Source organism: Crocuta crocuta, unplaced genomic scaffold, assembly GCF_008692635.1.
Source record: "Crocuta crocuta isolate KB4526 unplaced genomic scaffold, BGI_CrCroc_1.0 scaffold340, whole genome shotgun sequence".
Taxonomy (NCBI): Eukaryota; Metazoa; Chordata; class Mammalia; order Carnivora; family Hyaenidae; genus Crocuta; species Crocuta crocuta.
Window position 1 is genome coordinate 46866 of NW_027530642.1, and position 14770 is coordinate 61635.

Sequence of the window (14770 nt, forward strand, 5' to 3'; positions counted from 1 at the left end):
CAGTAATGACACAAACAACCACCGCCTCTGTCCTAACAGCAGGTGTTACCTATGCGAGGCTGTGTGCCAGCCTCTGTTCCGAGAGCCCCTCTCGTACCCCGTGTGGAGGAGCCTTTGTAGGAACCCTGCCAATCAGGTGTTCTAGCCCGTGTTACAATTGAGGAAACGGAGACGAGCTAGCCAGAACTGACTTCCTCGCAGTTACCGCCTTCCCGAAAGTTGGAAGAAAGTCTTATTCCGGAGCCCGTGCTCTTAGCTGCTAAGCTAAACCCCTTCCATTTTGGTCACTGTGTGGCTGGAAGTTCCCAGGGAAAATGGGGGGAGGTATATGTCTATATGTGTGTACATATATATGTAAATGTGTACATTTTTATTTTTAAGAAATATGATTCAGCCGTTTAATTTTACTTGCAATGTTTCAGTTCTTGGAGTCTTTTCACTCTAGTTATGAAAATAACACAGTATAGGATGTTTGGAGAACTTACAAAAACATTAAATAGTGCAGTGCCGTATACCTGAAATTTATTCTTTTTTCCCTCCTCCCTTTCCTGTTAGAGTATGAATCCATTGAGAACAGGGATAGCACAGCCATTCTAATAACGAAAGTGATGGCAATGGTAATGTGAACAGCCACCACCTTTTCACTTAGGCAAATGTCTGGCACATTCTAGATGCGCATTAAGTCTTTGTTGCACAAATGAAAGAATAGAGATAACCAGTGTTTAATATTTGGGAATACGTTCTTCCAGTCTTTTATAAAATCATATAGATTATTTATGTAATATGTTTGTTATATATGCTGTGTAGTACTTGCTCCTTATCTGCAGGTGCTGTGTTCCAAGATATGAGATAATAAAATGCCTATGTGGTGAGGTGAGGTGAGGTGAATGATGCAGGCACTGTGATGTAGCATTAGGCCACTGTTGACCTTATGACAACACCTCAGAAGGAGGAGCATTTGCTTCCAAACAGTGGTTGACCTCAGGTAACTGAAACCTCAGATAAGGGGGACTAATGTATACAGTGTACTATTTAAAAAATATATATTATCATGTATTGTAACTTGGAAAGAGCATAAGGAAAGTGAAATGATAGTGTAAAAAAGTACAAAACATGGAGCATTATGCAAGAACTGTGTAGTCTTTCCTGTGAGGCTGTTGGAGTAAATGGGGCAGCAATTGTGTTCTAAATTCTCAGTCTCCAAAGCTTGGTACAAAGTAGGTACTCAAAAAATGTTTGCAAATGAATGAATGAATATTTTGGAGTTGGTTTGTATGTGTGTAGGTAGTTCATCTGGACTTTTTTCCTATGTGTTTTGGGAATGTGTAATCTATGTATATCATACACCCATATGGTCTAGGCTCCACGGTGTTGTGTAAATCTGCCTTTCTAGCCTTACACCTTTGCATCATGACTGTTGTTTGTCTGTGTTCCATGTCCATTCCATTCACACTTCCAGGTATGTTGTTTCCACACCCTTGAATTTTCTCATTGACACCTTCACCTGTCAAAATCCCAGGTACCCTTTAAGGGAAGTGCTGCAAGCTCCGACACCTACAGGGGCTAGGTGGGTGACAAATGAGTCAAGTAGGTTTAGGTGGAGATAGCAGGGAACTAGATAATATTCTGACTAAAAGGCCCAGCAGCTCTTTGGCTTGAGCTAATTATTACCATGTCAAAAGTGGGCCTGGTGTTAACAGATGTTTCAACCTCAGGGGAATTTGGAAATCTATGTTCATATATATAAAGTCTGATTTTTAGGTGTTAGCAATTAGTACAAGTTTAAACACTGTGCAGGCCAAATAAAAACATTTCTAGTCTGGGTTTAGCAGCCATTCCCAGTTTGTGGCCACTATTCTGTGCTTATTTCAGATACGTTGTACATGAATCATATTGTCTACTTCCAGCAAAATTCTTCTTATCTGTTCTTTTAGCATTTTATGTATATCTCAGTTATAGTGCTGTTTCCAAGCTACCTTGGTTCTTAGTATGTCTGTCTTTTCTAGCACATTAGCAATGTTTTGATGGCTTGGATTGGGTCTAATTCTCCATTAGTAAATATTGATATAAAATAAATGCTTATATATACCTAAGGCTTTGGTATGTGTATAAGTATGTATGTGTGAGATACATTTATTTCTTGTCTGATAACATTTGGCTGTCTTGGAAACTAGTGTCTGCTTTTTGTAAAAAACCCAGTAGCATCTTGGCTTCAGTTGCCAAAGAGATGTACTTTTGGAAGGGACTGAATTGGTTAACATTGTTATTCAAAAGCTTGTTTGATTTAGATGCTGTCTGATGGCTTAAATTTCATAATCTTTTTTCTCAGAAATTTAAGTAGAAATAATTAATGCTAAGATTTTTTAGTAACCATCAATAAGAGGAAAAATTGATAAATTGGACCTCATTGAAATGAAAAACAATTGCTCTGTGAAAGGCCCTGTGAAGAAGATGAAACACTAAGCTACAGTCTGGGACAAAATATTTACAAACCACATATCTGACAAAGGACTTGAATCTATAATACATAAAGAGCTCTCAAAAAACCCCACAAAAAGGCCAAATCCAATTAGAAAATGAGCAAAAGATACAAATAGGTATTTCACTGAAGAGGATGTCCAGATGGCAAATAAGTACATGAAGAGATGTTCTTTATTATTAGCCATTAGAGACATGCAGCTTAAAGCCACAGTGAGATTATTATTACACACCTGTCAGAATGGCTCAAAGATAAACCACCAGATGCTGGTGAGAATGCTGAGAAACTTGACCACTCATACAGCACTGGTGGTAATGTAAAATGGTACAGCTACTCTGGGAAAGAGTGGCAGTTCTCATAAAACTGAACAAGTACTTAACATATGATCCAGCAGTTACACTCTTGGTCATTTATTTCAGAGAAATGAAAGCTTATGTTCTCACAAAAAGCTGTACATTGATGTTTGTAGCCATTTTATTTGTAGTAGACCCAAACAGGGAATAGCACAGATATCCTTTGATGGGCAAATGGTAAACTGAAATACATTCATACCAAGGAATACTACTGAGCAAAAAAGGGAAGAAACTATTGACACAATAACTTTGTTGGATTTTGGGGGACCTAGGCTGAGTGAAAACAACCTCCAAAGGTTATACACAGTATGAATTCATTTATATAATGTCTTGTATAAAGATGGAGAAATAGCATTGGTTGCTATGGGTTGGTGTGGGTGGGGTGGGATGTGTCTAAAAAATGATAACCCATGGGGTGCCTGGATGGCTCAGTCGGTTAAACGTCTGATTCTTGATTTCGGCTCAGATCATGATCTTGCATTTTGAGGGTTCGAGCCTTGTGTTGGGCTCTGTGCTGACAGTGCAGAACCTGCTTGGGATTCTCTCCCTCTCTCTTTCTGCCCCTCCCCTGCTTTCTCTTTCTCTTTCTCCCCTGCTTTCTCTTAATTTTGAGAGAGAAATTATCTCAAAATAAATAAACATTAAAAATATATACATTAAATATATGTACATTAAAAAGGATAACCCAGGGGATCCTTGTGATTGAACTGTTCTGTATCCTGAGTATGGTGATGGTCACACAAATCTATACATATGATAAAATCTCATTTTTTAAAAAAATTTTAAAAAATGTTTTTATTTATTTCTGAGAGAGAGAGAGACAGCATGAGCAGGAGAGGGTCAGAGAGAGAGGGAGACACAGAATCTGAAATGGGCTCCAGGCTCTGAGCTAGCTGTCAGCACAGAGCCTAACACGGGGCTCAAACCCTGAACAGTGAGATCATGACCTGAGCCGAAATCAGATGCTTAACTGACTGAGCCACCCAGACACCCCTATACGAATGATAAAATTTCATAGAACTAAATACACATACACGAGTGTCTATAAAACTGATGATATAGTCATTGGGTTGTCCCAGTTTCCTGGTTGTCATATTATACTGTGGCTATACAAGTTGTTGCCGGTGGAGGATATTCAGATCTGTGTATTTTTTATACCGGCATGTGACTATGGTAATCTCAAAAAGCTTAAATAACTTACACTAAAAAACCCTATAGAATTAATTTTTTCCTTTGGCTTTTATTTTACTAGGCAATGATCTAATCATGTCAGATAAAGATGACATTGAGACTCCAGTGATAACTGAACCAGCTGCCATCCTTGAAGATGGGAACTATGAGCCAGCCAAGAATTCTGAGTCTGCTGACCAAAGTGCCAAGCCAGAGGATAAATTGGAACCTGTAGTTTTCACTCGGAAAAGACCAGAGTCCAAACCTTCCATCAGCCTTGAGACTGCAGAAGTTCTCCCTGTGGAGGCATCACAGGCTGCAGGCAAAGTAAAGTATTTGTTAAAACATTGGAATTAAAAGTTTGGGCTAAAAGGAATTTGGAATCAAAACAATTTAAGATTGTACCTATTTCTTTCCTTTGAAAGCCCTAAAACACAATTTTCTCAGTTTTATAAATAGCTTTAGGAGTAGTTGCCTTTTGTTACGTGGTGCTTAAATGCAGGTAACATACATCTGTCAAACAATACAGTTTTGTTTTGTTTTGTTTTTTGGAGAGAAAGGGAGAGCGCACATGTGCATGGTGAGATGGGTAGAGAGAGGGAGAGAGAATCTTAGGCAGGCTCTGTGCCTAGTACGGAGCCCAACATGGGGTTCCATTTCAGGACCATAAGATCATGACTTGAGCCAAAATCAAGAAGTCGGACACCCAACTGACTGAGCTACCCTCAGTGTTGCCACCAAATAATATAATTCTTTAGCTAAATGATATGTATTTGTTCATCTGTACGCTGGGCTAATAATTAGATACCTTGTCTGTATACTCTCTTATTCTCTACTTTTCCATTTTCTTTTGCCTTTTGTTTTTCTGCCTACTGGGAAGAATAGGAGACTGTCTCCAAAGATGTGCCTCAGACAGGATGGGGATATTGGGGCAGCTGGGGCAAGTCCTTACTCTCTTCAGCCTCGGCTACAGTAGCTACAGTAGGTAAGATCATCCATCGCTTTATTAATTTTGTATGTGCTTTGCTATAGATGTGTGTTAAAAATTACTTTGTTAAGAATTTCTCTTGCATGTTTACTTAAGGGCTTTATAATTTGAGAATTGGTTAGGAAGGATAGGCTGGTTTATAGTACACCCAGAGTTTGTAGCAGCCTTTTCTCATTAGCATTCTTATTAGAGTTTCTCATTAACCAGGAATTGTTAATGTAAAACTATTCTGTGTTGGTACTGATTCAAGTCTATTGTTTTGTTTTGTTTGTTTATTTTTTTGGTAAGATTACACTCCCAAACATTAGTTATGTATGGTCAAAATAATAGGCAAGTTTGCTTCCTCAGTTTTGGTGACTAATAGTAAGTAGTACTCAGATTTAAAACTGTTACTGTTTTTCTCATTAGGCCAAGGTATTTCAAATGTCATTGAGAAGGCAGAGACTTCTCTTGGAATTCCCAGTCCCAGTGAAATTTCAACAGAAGTCCAGCATGCAACAGGTTAGTATATGGAAACATTAAGACCTAGAATTATGGGTCAAAATAGAATACTTGAGTTTATTTTTCAGTATATATTTATTGAGCATCTGATATTCAGGGCATCATGGAACTGGTGAGAAAGGGGATTGGACTTCAACTAACAGGTCTGTGTCCTTTAACCACTTTGCTCATCTGTGAAGTGGGATGATATTTTATGTGTCCAAGAATGGTTACAAACATTAAATAAGGCCATGAGTGTAGAAGATAAAAGTTGCCTAGTGCTGTGTTTGGCACCATTGAGTTAGACCCAAGAAGAGTTAGTTGAATTTGACCCCATTTGGCACAAAAAGTATTTTAATGTGTTTCGTTTTGGGGTTTTATTTTTTGTGTGTTTGAATTTTTATGAGGGTGAAATTTAATTTTGATCACTTGTTGGGATCAGTGTACTCTCGGTTAAGCCACAAAGGGCCGAGTTTTAAACCAGGGATCAAGATGGCCTGGGACCAGAAAATAGAAGACTTTTCAGGCTCTGATATTGCCCCATCTCTCAGAGGCTTTATTGTCTTCCACTCTTCTCTTTGTCTCATTTTTTCTCTCAAACATGCGTAATTTTATAGGACAAAATTTAAAATATGCCGTATTTTAGAAAGTCAGATTTATGGATTTTGTAATTTATTTGTGTGACTAATTAAATGTAAATTAGATGTGGATATATAATTTACATCTTTATAAGAGTAAAGTTTATTCTTTTTAAGTGTACAATGTATGTGTTTTGACAAACATACAGTCCTGTTTACACAATATACTCACAGTCCATTGTGATTATACAGTATAGAGTATTTCCTTTATCTGTATAGATAATCAAAATATAAGAACATTTTCATCACCCCCCAAAAGACCCCTCATGCCCCTTTGTGGTACTCCCATCATTTACTCTATTTTTGGCAATTCCTGATCTGTTTTCTGCCTAAAGTTTGACCTTGTCCAGAAGATCATATACATGGAATCATATAGTATATAGTGTACTGTGACATATATCAGTAATTTGTTCAAAAGACTAGATTTTATTTTTTAAATGAAATGAATAAAAGCGATGTTAGCTTTCATTTAAAAATAAGTAGCTTAAAATAATAAAACAGAAAGGGCTAAGGCTACCTTGTATGTAGGAAGCAGGTTCTAATTTTTTAAAGTCACATGCATGCTGATAAAGCAACACTCTTAATAGACCACCCCTTCATGTTTATACATTTCCTTCCTGTTGTAGGAGAGACAAATGCCAAAGATAACGCAAACTCCTCCCCATTGACTGGGCCATTTGGTGTATTCTCGACCATCTCTACTGCTGTTCAGACCACAGTGAGTAAAATGCATGGTGGACTACAACTCTCTATGAATATAGTGGGTTTCTGTCTCTTTCTCCCTCTTTTTCTTGAAAAGCCATGAGGACTGATCACTCTTAAAGGAGTTCAAATTGCTGAAGATAAATCACTTTGATCTTAGGGGTAGAGTGAGAGCTACTTGGAAACTTTCTTTAAAGAAGTAAAGGAGAGAGAGCAGAGGATGAAGGGTAGGAGAGGCAATGTACATAATATTTTATGGACTATGAATTTAGAGATTGGTGGCCTAGAAAACTGCCTTACAAAAATATTCTTTTCATAATTGAGCAACTATAGATGATTAGAAACATTTTTAAAGGATTTTATTGGAAACTTGATATGTTTCTTACATGAGGATAGATAACTAGTACTTTTTAATTTTAACTTCTTATGGAAGTAAAACGTGCAGAAAAGTGTAGTCCTAAGTGTTCAGTTTGAATTTTCACAGCATGAACGCAGACTAAGGAACAGCACGTTTGTTCCCCCTGTGCCCTCTCCCAGCTGTCTCTGATTCTTCCTTTTGCCCACCAAGTTGACCACAGTCCTGACTTCTATCCTCAATGATTTGCCTGTTTTTAAACTTCACATAAATGGAATCATACTATATGGACTCTGTTGTACTTGGCTTCTTTCAGTCAACATTATGTGTGTAGGATTTCTCCATCGTGTAGTTTGTGTGGTGTATTCTATTTTCTTTGCTGTATTCCATTATGTGACCGTCAAGCATTTATTCCATGGTTGGTGAGGATTGTGGTTGTTTCCAGTTTTTAGCTTTTACAATTAGTACCACCATGGACACTTTGTATGTCTTTTGATAAACCTCTGTATACGTTTCTGTTGACTATGCAGCCATGTGTAGAGTTGCTGAGTCAGGACATTCGTGTGGTCAGCCATAGTAGATACTGACAAACAGTCGGCCAAAGTGGTTATGCCCGTTTACATTCCCACAAGCAGTGAATGGTTGTTTTAGTTGCTCCATATTCTTGACAGTGCTTGACAGTGCTAACAATACCATGTTTTTATGATTACATTATGAAACATGATTACATGTTTTTATGTAATCAAAACATGCAGATGTCTTTTTTCAGTATTATTGTAATGAAGTTGCATGTGTTTCCTAGGGAAAGAGCGTAATCAGTGGGGGTTTGGATGCCTTAGAATTCATTGGGAAAAAGACAATGGATGTAATAGCAGAAGGGGATCCTGGATTTAAAAGAACGAAGGGTCTGATGAACCGGAATTCTACATTGTCTCAGGTACTGTTTGTCTTTATCTGTTTATTTCATGTTTCTGTTTTGATCTATATTTTTTGCCTGTGGTAGACTTTGTTAGTATTTATTTCCTTTTGAAAACTTTTCAGTGATTCGTTCATTAAGGCTTTTTTGGGGCAGGGGGGAGTGAGAGCTCCAGTTATGAAAATGCCCAGTTCTTTTTTTTCCTACTCTTTATTTTCTGCAGGAGCCTCTTGTTGGAGCAGTGTAAGATGACAAGCCCTTTCAGAGCTGTTGAGTAGATTAACGTTTAAAGCACTTTCAGAGAAACACCTGGTTCCTTGGGTGTTATTTACCCTGGCCAGGATCACAGTATGTGTGATCATTTTTTTCCCCAGCAGCTCCTTAGCTGATCAGATTTGAATTGCAGTGCCAAGAATAAAGGGCAGTACTCTGTACTGTTGCGTCTCAGCTCTGCTTCCCTCAGCTCTCAGAACTCACCCTTGAGCTCTCATTACTTACTGCAGTGTAATCCTCCATCTTTTTTTCAGGTGTTAAGAGAGGCAAAGGAGAAAGAAGAGCTATGGACCTCCAATGAGGTTACCTTGGAAACAGACAAGAAAACTCATTATGGGCTACTCTTTGATGAATTTCAAGGCCTTTCACACCTAGAAGCTCTGGAGATGCTTTCCCGAGAAAGTGAGATGAAGGTAATTCCAAACCAAAAATTTCAAATGGATGGTCTCCAAGCAAAAGAGTGCTGCATAGTTTCTTCTCTTTCTGTACAGTTGGAAGATGAAATGTATTTCACATGGAGGCTTGAGATTCTTTGAAAATATTATACCAACACAAACAAACAAACAAACAATGTTGGAACTAATTGCTACAAATAGAATGAGTCAAGTGTTACTTCTCAAAATTTAAACAAAAAAACCCCAGATTAACCAAGAAGTTTTAATAGCACATCTGTTATTTTTCCTTTGCCTTGGTCTTTTTGTTTGTTTGTTTTTTTGTTTTTTTTTGGTAATCTCTCTGGCTTAAGCTGCTAATTGGATACAGTTACCTGTATAGGTAGTTTTTAATTAGTAGTTTTTAATTAATTAGTTTTTAATTGATTCAAGACTGTTTCATTTCCCCCTAATTTCTTGGCCATTGTTAAACACTAATAATTTCCGGATGTTTCTGGCTTATGTTATTTTGGAAGTATAAATTCTCCCTACCTTTTTGTAGTGATTAGCCGCTTGTATTAAGGTTCTTAAGGAATAGTTTATATTGGCTGGTGAGCTCATAGTTNTTTTTTAACTTTTTTTTTTAAATGCTTATTTAATTTTGAAGGAGAGACAGACTGAGCATGAGCAGGGCAGGGGCAAAGAGAGGGAGGGAGACACAGACTCCGAAGTAGGCTCCAGGCTCTGAGCTGTCAGCACAGAGCCCGATGTGGGGCTTGAACTCATGAGCGATGAGATTGTGACCTGAGCTGAAGTCACATGCCCAACCAACTGAGCCACCCAGGCATCCTACTCATAATTTTTATTTTAATTTGGCCTGTAGCCTCCTATTCATTTGAAAATGTTTTTATTTTTCTTTCATGCTTTCACAACTTTTTAATCTTATATCCATTCAGGTGAAATCTATTCTTAATTCTCTAAGTGGAAAAGAATTAGAGACTCTGAAACATGAATTGGAGGAACTCAAGGAAGCATTTTCCTTAGCAGAGTTCTGTGAGGAAGAGGAAGAAGAGAAAAAAGGTAATATGAAAATCCAGCATTTGAGTGGAAAGCATATGGCATGTTTATATGTAGTGTATTGCCCTTGAGATAAATTATTTTCTCTTCAGTTATACTAGCCTGACTTTACTTTTTGCTGCCTTGTCCCTGACCAGGCATTGATATGACCAGTTGGCCTTATGTACATATTTTTACCCCACTCTCCCTCTGCCCTGCCCTTGCCCCCCAAGCTCTTTGTGGCTTCTCCAGGTCTAATCTGGTAGCTCTTTTTTGGTTAGAGAGTTACCCTTGTTAGATTTGTGCCTCAGTATGACTGGTCATCCCTATGAGCTTTTATATCCCTAGATACTGCTCCTGTGCCTCTCTGACTGCTGTGATCCCTGTCCTCATCTTGAATCCAGGCATGTAGGGTGGGAGTTATCCAAAATGCAGGTGATAATTTGTCTTTTTACTTTCAAAAGGGTTTTTTTCTGTGACATATTTGCATACTCCCAAAATTGTAGTAACTACTCACTTTTGTAAAATTATCAGGAAATAAGTTTGTTTACATAAAGCATCATTTCTAGTCAACAGAATCGTAATCTTTAAGAGTTGTTTTATTTTAAAGATTAGCTGGAAATTTTTCTAATATGTATTACATACTATTTTTTTAGTAGAATGTAATGAGTATAGTTTTTTGCCCTTTTTTTTTCCTTTTGATGAAACAGTCAGTTATAAACATTAAAAGTGAATAGAAAAATTCCCTCAGGGTCCATCAAGACACATGGGCCAATCACCCATGTGGTAGATTAAATCAGTGGTTTGAAAAGTGTGGTCGGCAGAGACTTGGGACCCCAAGATCTCTTCAGAGAATCTGTGAGTCAAAACTCTGCGTAATAATACCAAGATGTTATTTTATTTTTAAAAAATTTATCATTTTGACATTTGCACTAATGGTGCAGAAGCAGTGGTGAGTAAAATTACTGGTGTCTTAACACAAATCAAGAGAGGGGCATCTGAATGTATTAATACTGTAGCAATTATTAATCTAAGTCTTGACCCTTGAATATATTACTTTTCATATTTTGTGTGATACATATTGAAGTTGTCTCCAGGAAAAGCACTGGTATTGTTTACATTGTAAGCTGAAGTTGCTGTTTTTTTCATGGAACACCATTTTTACTTAAAAATATTATAATAAAAAAATTAAAAAGAGATTGTAGTCACACAGACTGTTCAGAGCAGGATGTACTTAAAACAACATATCACCACAGAGTAAATGTAAAAGCAGACCGAAGAGTCTAGTTGTCTTTAAGTGAGGCATTAAAGAGATTTGCAGAGATATAAAACAATGGCATTCATCTCACTAAAATTTTTCTTTTTTGGCAAATACAATTTTCCTTAAAATTTATATCAAGTAGTGGGTTTATTGTTATATTTAAAGAATTAATAAGTACTTCAAACATTTCACTTTTAATTTTTAATATGATAAACGTTGAGATATTAACTTACATTATAAAAGAGTCTCTGGAGTTCTCAAAAAGTTTTAAGAGTATAAAAGGATCCTGAGCCCAAAATGTTTTTGAGAACTGCTATATTAAATTATCCTAAACTGCTTTGGTTTTGGAAATGTCTCTATTACTTTCTAGAATTGTGTGCATCTTTATTTTTTTCTGAATATTTGCCCATCTTTTAATTTTCTTCAATATCAGTGAGCTTATATTTCCAATATCATCTGAATCTCATTTTCAGTTTGTTTGTTTTTAACATTTATTTATTTTTGAGGGAGAGAGAGAGCATGCATGCATATGTAAGCTGGGAAGAGGCAGAGAGAGGGGGACAGAGGATCCAAAGCAGGATCCATGCTGTGAGCACAGAGCCTGATGCAGGGCTTGAACTCACAAACCATGAGATTATGACCTGAGCTTATCAAATCAAGAATTGGCTACTTAACTGACTGAGCCATCCACACGTCCCTGAATCTCATTTTCTATCTCTAATCTGGTGGAAAACCAGTTAACTAACCATATTCAAGTTGTGTACTGAAAGCAGGGCACTTTGAGTGAGAGTCTTAGGGTCTTTCTTATGAGAGAAGGAAGTAAAGTAGAATGCATGGATTTTATACTAAGAGGCTTTTTCTATTTTGTTCCCATTTGTGTTCTGCACTGTATTCTAAGAAGTCAAATTGGCTGGTTATATAACCTCTTACTATACACTCTACGTAAAGATACTGGTCCTGAGATGAAATGGCTCTTGAATGTAAGTTTTTAAAACTTACCTGCAGTATCGAGAAGACAGTATAGATAGCATGGTGGATAAAAGGATGGGTTTTGGGGTTAGACTTGGGTTCAAATTCAAGATCTGCTGTTTCCTAAGCTATGTGACCTTGGAGAATTATTTAACAATGAACCTCTGTTTTCTCAGCTGTCAGAAGAGGATGCTAATTCCTTTCAGGTTGTTATAAGGACTAATGAAATATTTAGGATATGACACATAGTAAGCAGTCAACAAATGGTAGCTGCTATTTTCATGATTAGGATGGCATAAGTAAATAGATAAAGGTCTATACTTAGCAGCAAACCCATAAATTAAGCTTGATTTACTTAAGTTGCTCTGTTGTTCCTAACTAAGCCCTAGTGTGATAATCCCCAGTTATTTATAAACTTAATTTATTTGTACATAGTACCATTAACAGTATTTGTTCAATTTAGTTAACATCTGGCTTTGCATAGTAATCAGAAAACCTGATTTTTAAATACCATTCTGAGGACTCTAATGGAGTTTCTGAACAGATGGATTTGTATCTATGAGATTTTCTCCCCTACCTGTTTGCTAGAGATCAGGACTCTGAAAAGAAAGCAGTGTAGTTCTATTCCCAACAGCTTTCCCAGCGATTTTGGATGAAAATGCAACGCTGACCTTGGTATTTAATTATAGCTCAATGAAGATGTTAAAAAAAAAAAAAAAAAAAAGCAGTGATAGCAGAGGGGAGAGAACACAGAATCTGGTTCTGGTGACATTGGTCATATTCAGTTTCTATCAGCATCCTTACCTCTTGCCCCTCTGTCTAATGCATCTGATCCCTTTGCCTCAGGGGGGAAGACGCCAGCCTCTCCAGGGTCCCTCCAAAGCACTATCCCTGCTCTCTTTCCATTCTTGCACTTTTATTCTAATGCAGCAACTACTTTTTATACCCATGTCTGTGGGGAGTACATGACAGGATCTCCAGATCTTTTTGTTTAATTATTTTTTTAATGTTTATTTATTTTTGAGAGAGAGAAAGACAGTGTGTAAGGGGAGAAGGGCAGAGATAGAGGGAGACACAGAATCTGAAACAGGTTCCAGGGCCTGAATTGTCAGCACAGAGCCTGATGTGGGGCGTGAACCCACAGACTGCCAGATCATGACCTGAGCTGACACTTAACCAACTGAGCCATCCAGGTGCCCCTCCAAACATTTTTTATGTACTTATTTTTTTAGTAATTTCTGCACCCAATGTGGGGCTTGAACTCATGACCCTGAGATCGAGTCACATGCTCTACCCATTGAGCCAGCCAGGTGTCCCCTCCAAATGTTTCTTGATCAACACTTAGCATGCAGTAAGTCTTTTTGAGCACTTAGAACTAATGTACGTATATTTGATGTTTATAAATTACACACATTTAATACTGAAATACTACTTACGTTTTAAAGTATACCCTAAAATAGGATTTAAAAAAAAAATGAGACAAATGTCCACAAATTAAAGTTCTGTTTTTCCCCCCTGTATTCCATTTGGATTATCTTGTGAATCCCTTGGGGTACATGCATCCTAGTATGGATTCAGAGTCATCTCTTTGTTTGTTTTTGCTTTTATAGGGGATGAAGACTTTACCAAAGAGATAACAGAGCTATTTTCCCAGCTTCATGTCTCCTCCAAACCTGAGAAGCTTGCCAGGGTAAGTTATTCTTGGTGATTTTCACTTGTTTTACTTTTGTCGATTTAATGGATAAAGATAAAGAATGTAAGATTATAACTTTCTGGCAAGTATGGCACCAACTTGGGGCCATATTCTGCGTTCTTTGCCTTCTGCCTGCCTCCTGCTCTCACAGGTTAACATGCAGATTTCACATCTGCCCTCCCTGCCTCCCACATCTGCCATCCTCACCTGTTTTCATTTGGAATGCTTATTTATTTGAAAGCTCCCATCAGGTCACAGTGGTGGCAGTGCTCACCAGACTTTGTGATACCAGTGGGCTCGCCTCTGTTGAGGCCTCACTGTTGTCAGGGCTCTGATCCAAAGATTATGGAATGTGGCCCCTGCCCTTATGGGACTGGATGGAGGTTAATAATTTCCCAGAGCCCAGTGACCATTTAGCATGTGAAAATGAGCATCCCATGGCCTAGGCCTGGGTCTTTGATGGTGATGCCTGAGCTATTTCCACACTTTTGAAACATGGAGGGCTTTTAGTCAAAGTGGGTAGGGAGACCTGTTTCCAGAGCAGTACTCATAGCACATATGCCAGTCCAGCTCGTGGGACACTATCCCCTGGGTCTTGGGCTGCTTGCTGTCTCTTCACCCACCTCTCCCAGTCTTCAGAAACTCTTCTGGCCCAGGTAGCAGCAGGTGCACATTGCTTCCTGGCCAGGATAGCCACCACAGTCCCCTGCATACTGCAGGGTAAGGAATGTGATGCTTGATTTTGCTATCCCACTCTTGCTGCCCACTCTTGTTATCCCACTTCTTGTTATCCCAGTAAAAAGGCTGCACTCCCCATGCTTTTCAGTCACCCTTCAGGCAGCTCGTCTTCCTCATCTCCACTATAGCACTTGACTACAGCACTTTTTTAGCTTGTATCATAGTGTTTTTTGAGTTGGAAATAATATCAAACTTAGAGAACAGTTGCACAAATAATGGAAATAAATTTGTATGTCTTTTATGCAAATACATCTGTTGTTAACATTTTACTTTATACATTTAATCATTTGTGTTTGAGCATTTGTTCTCTTGTTCCCACTCACTTTCC

At 37.9% G+C, this 14770-nt stretch overlaps 1 protein-coding gene across 2 annotated transcripts in view; it reads left to right on the forward strand.

Moving 5' to 3' along the window:
• FAM114A2 (family with sequence similarity 114 member A2) overlaps positions 1-14770 on the forward strand; it is a 32421-nt gene that overhangs the window by 388 nt on the left and 17263 nt on the right. Inside the window, exons 1-9 of one of the 2 annotated variants that reach the window (XM_077768966.1) lie at positions 812-985; positions 4085-4329; positions 4888-4987; positions 5399-5491; positions 6735-6826; positions 7968-8102; positions 8609-8767; positions 9682-9805; positions 13622-13701. In XM_077768966.1, the coding sequence (XP_077625092.1) occupies positions 4099-4329; positions 4888-4987; positions 5399-5491; positions 6735-6826; positions 7968-8102; positions 8609-8767; positions 9682-9805; positions 13622-13701 (1014 nt within the window). In that variant the 5' untranslated portion in view covers positions 812-985; positions 4085-4098. Of the gene's footprint in view, positions 1-811; positions 986-4084; positions 4330-4887; positions 4988-5398; positions 5492-6734; positions 6827-7967; positions 8103-8608; positions 8768-9681; positions 9806-13621; positions 13702-14770 lie in introns of those variants that run through there. The other variant, XM_077768965.1, reaches the window with a different exon arrangement.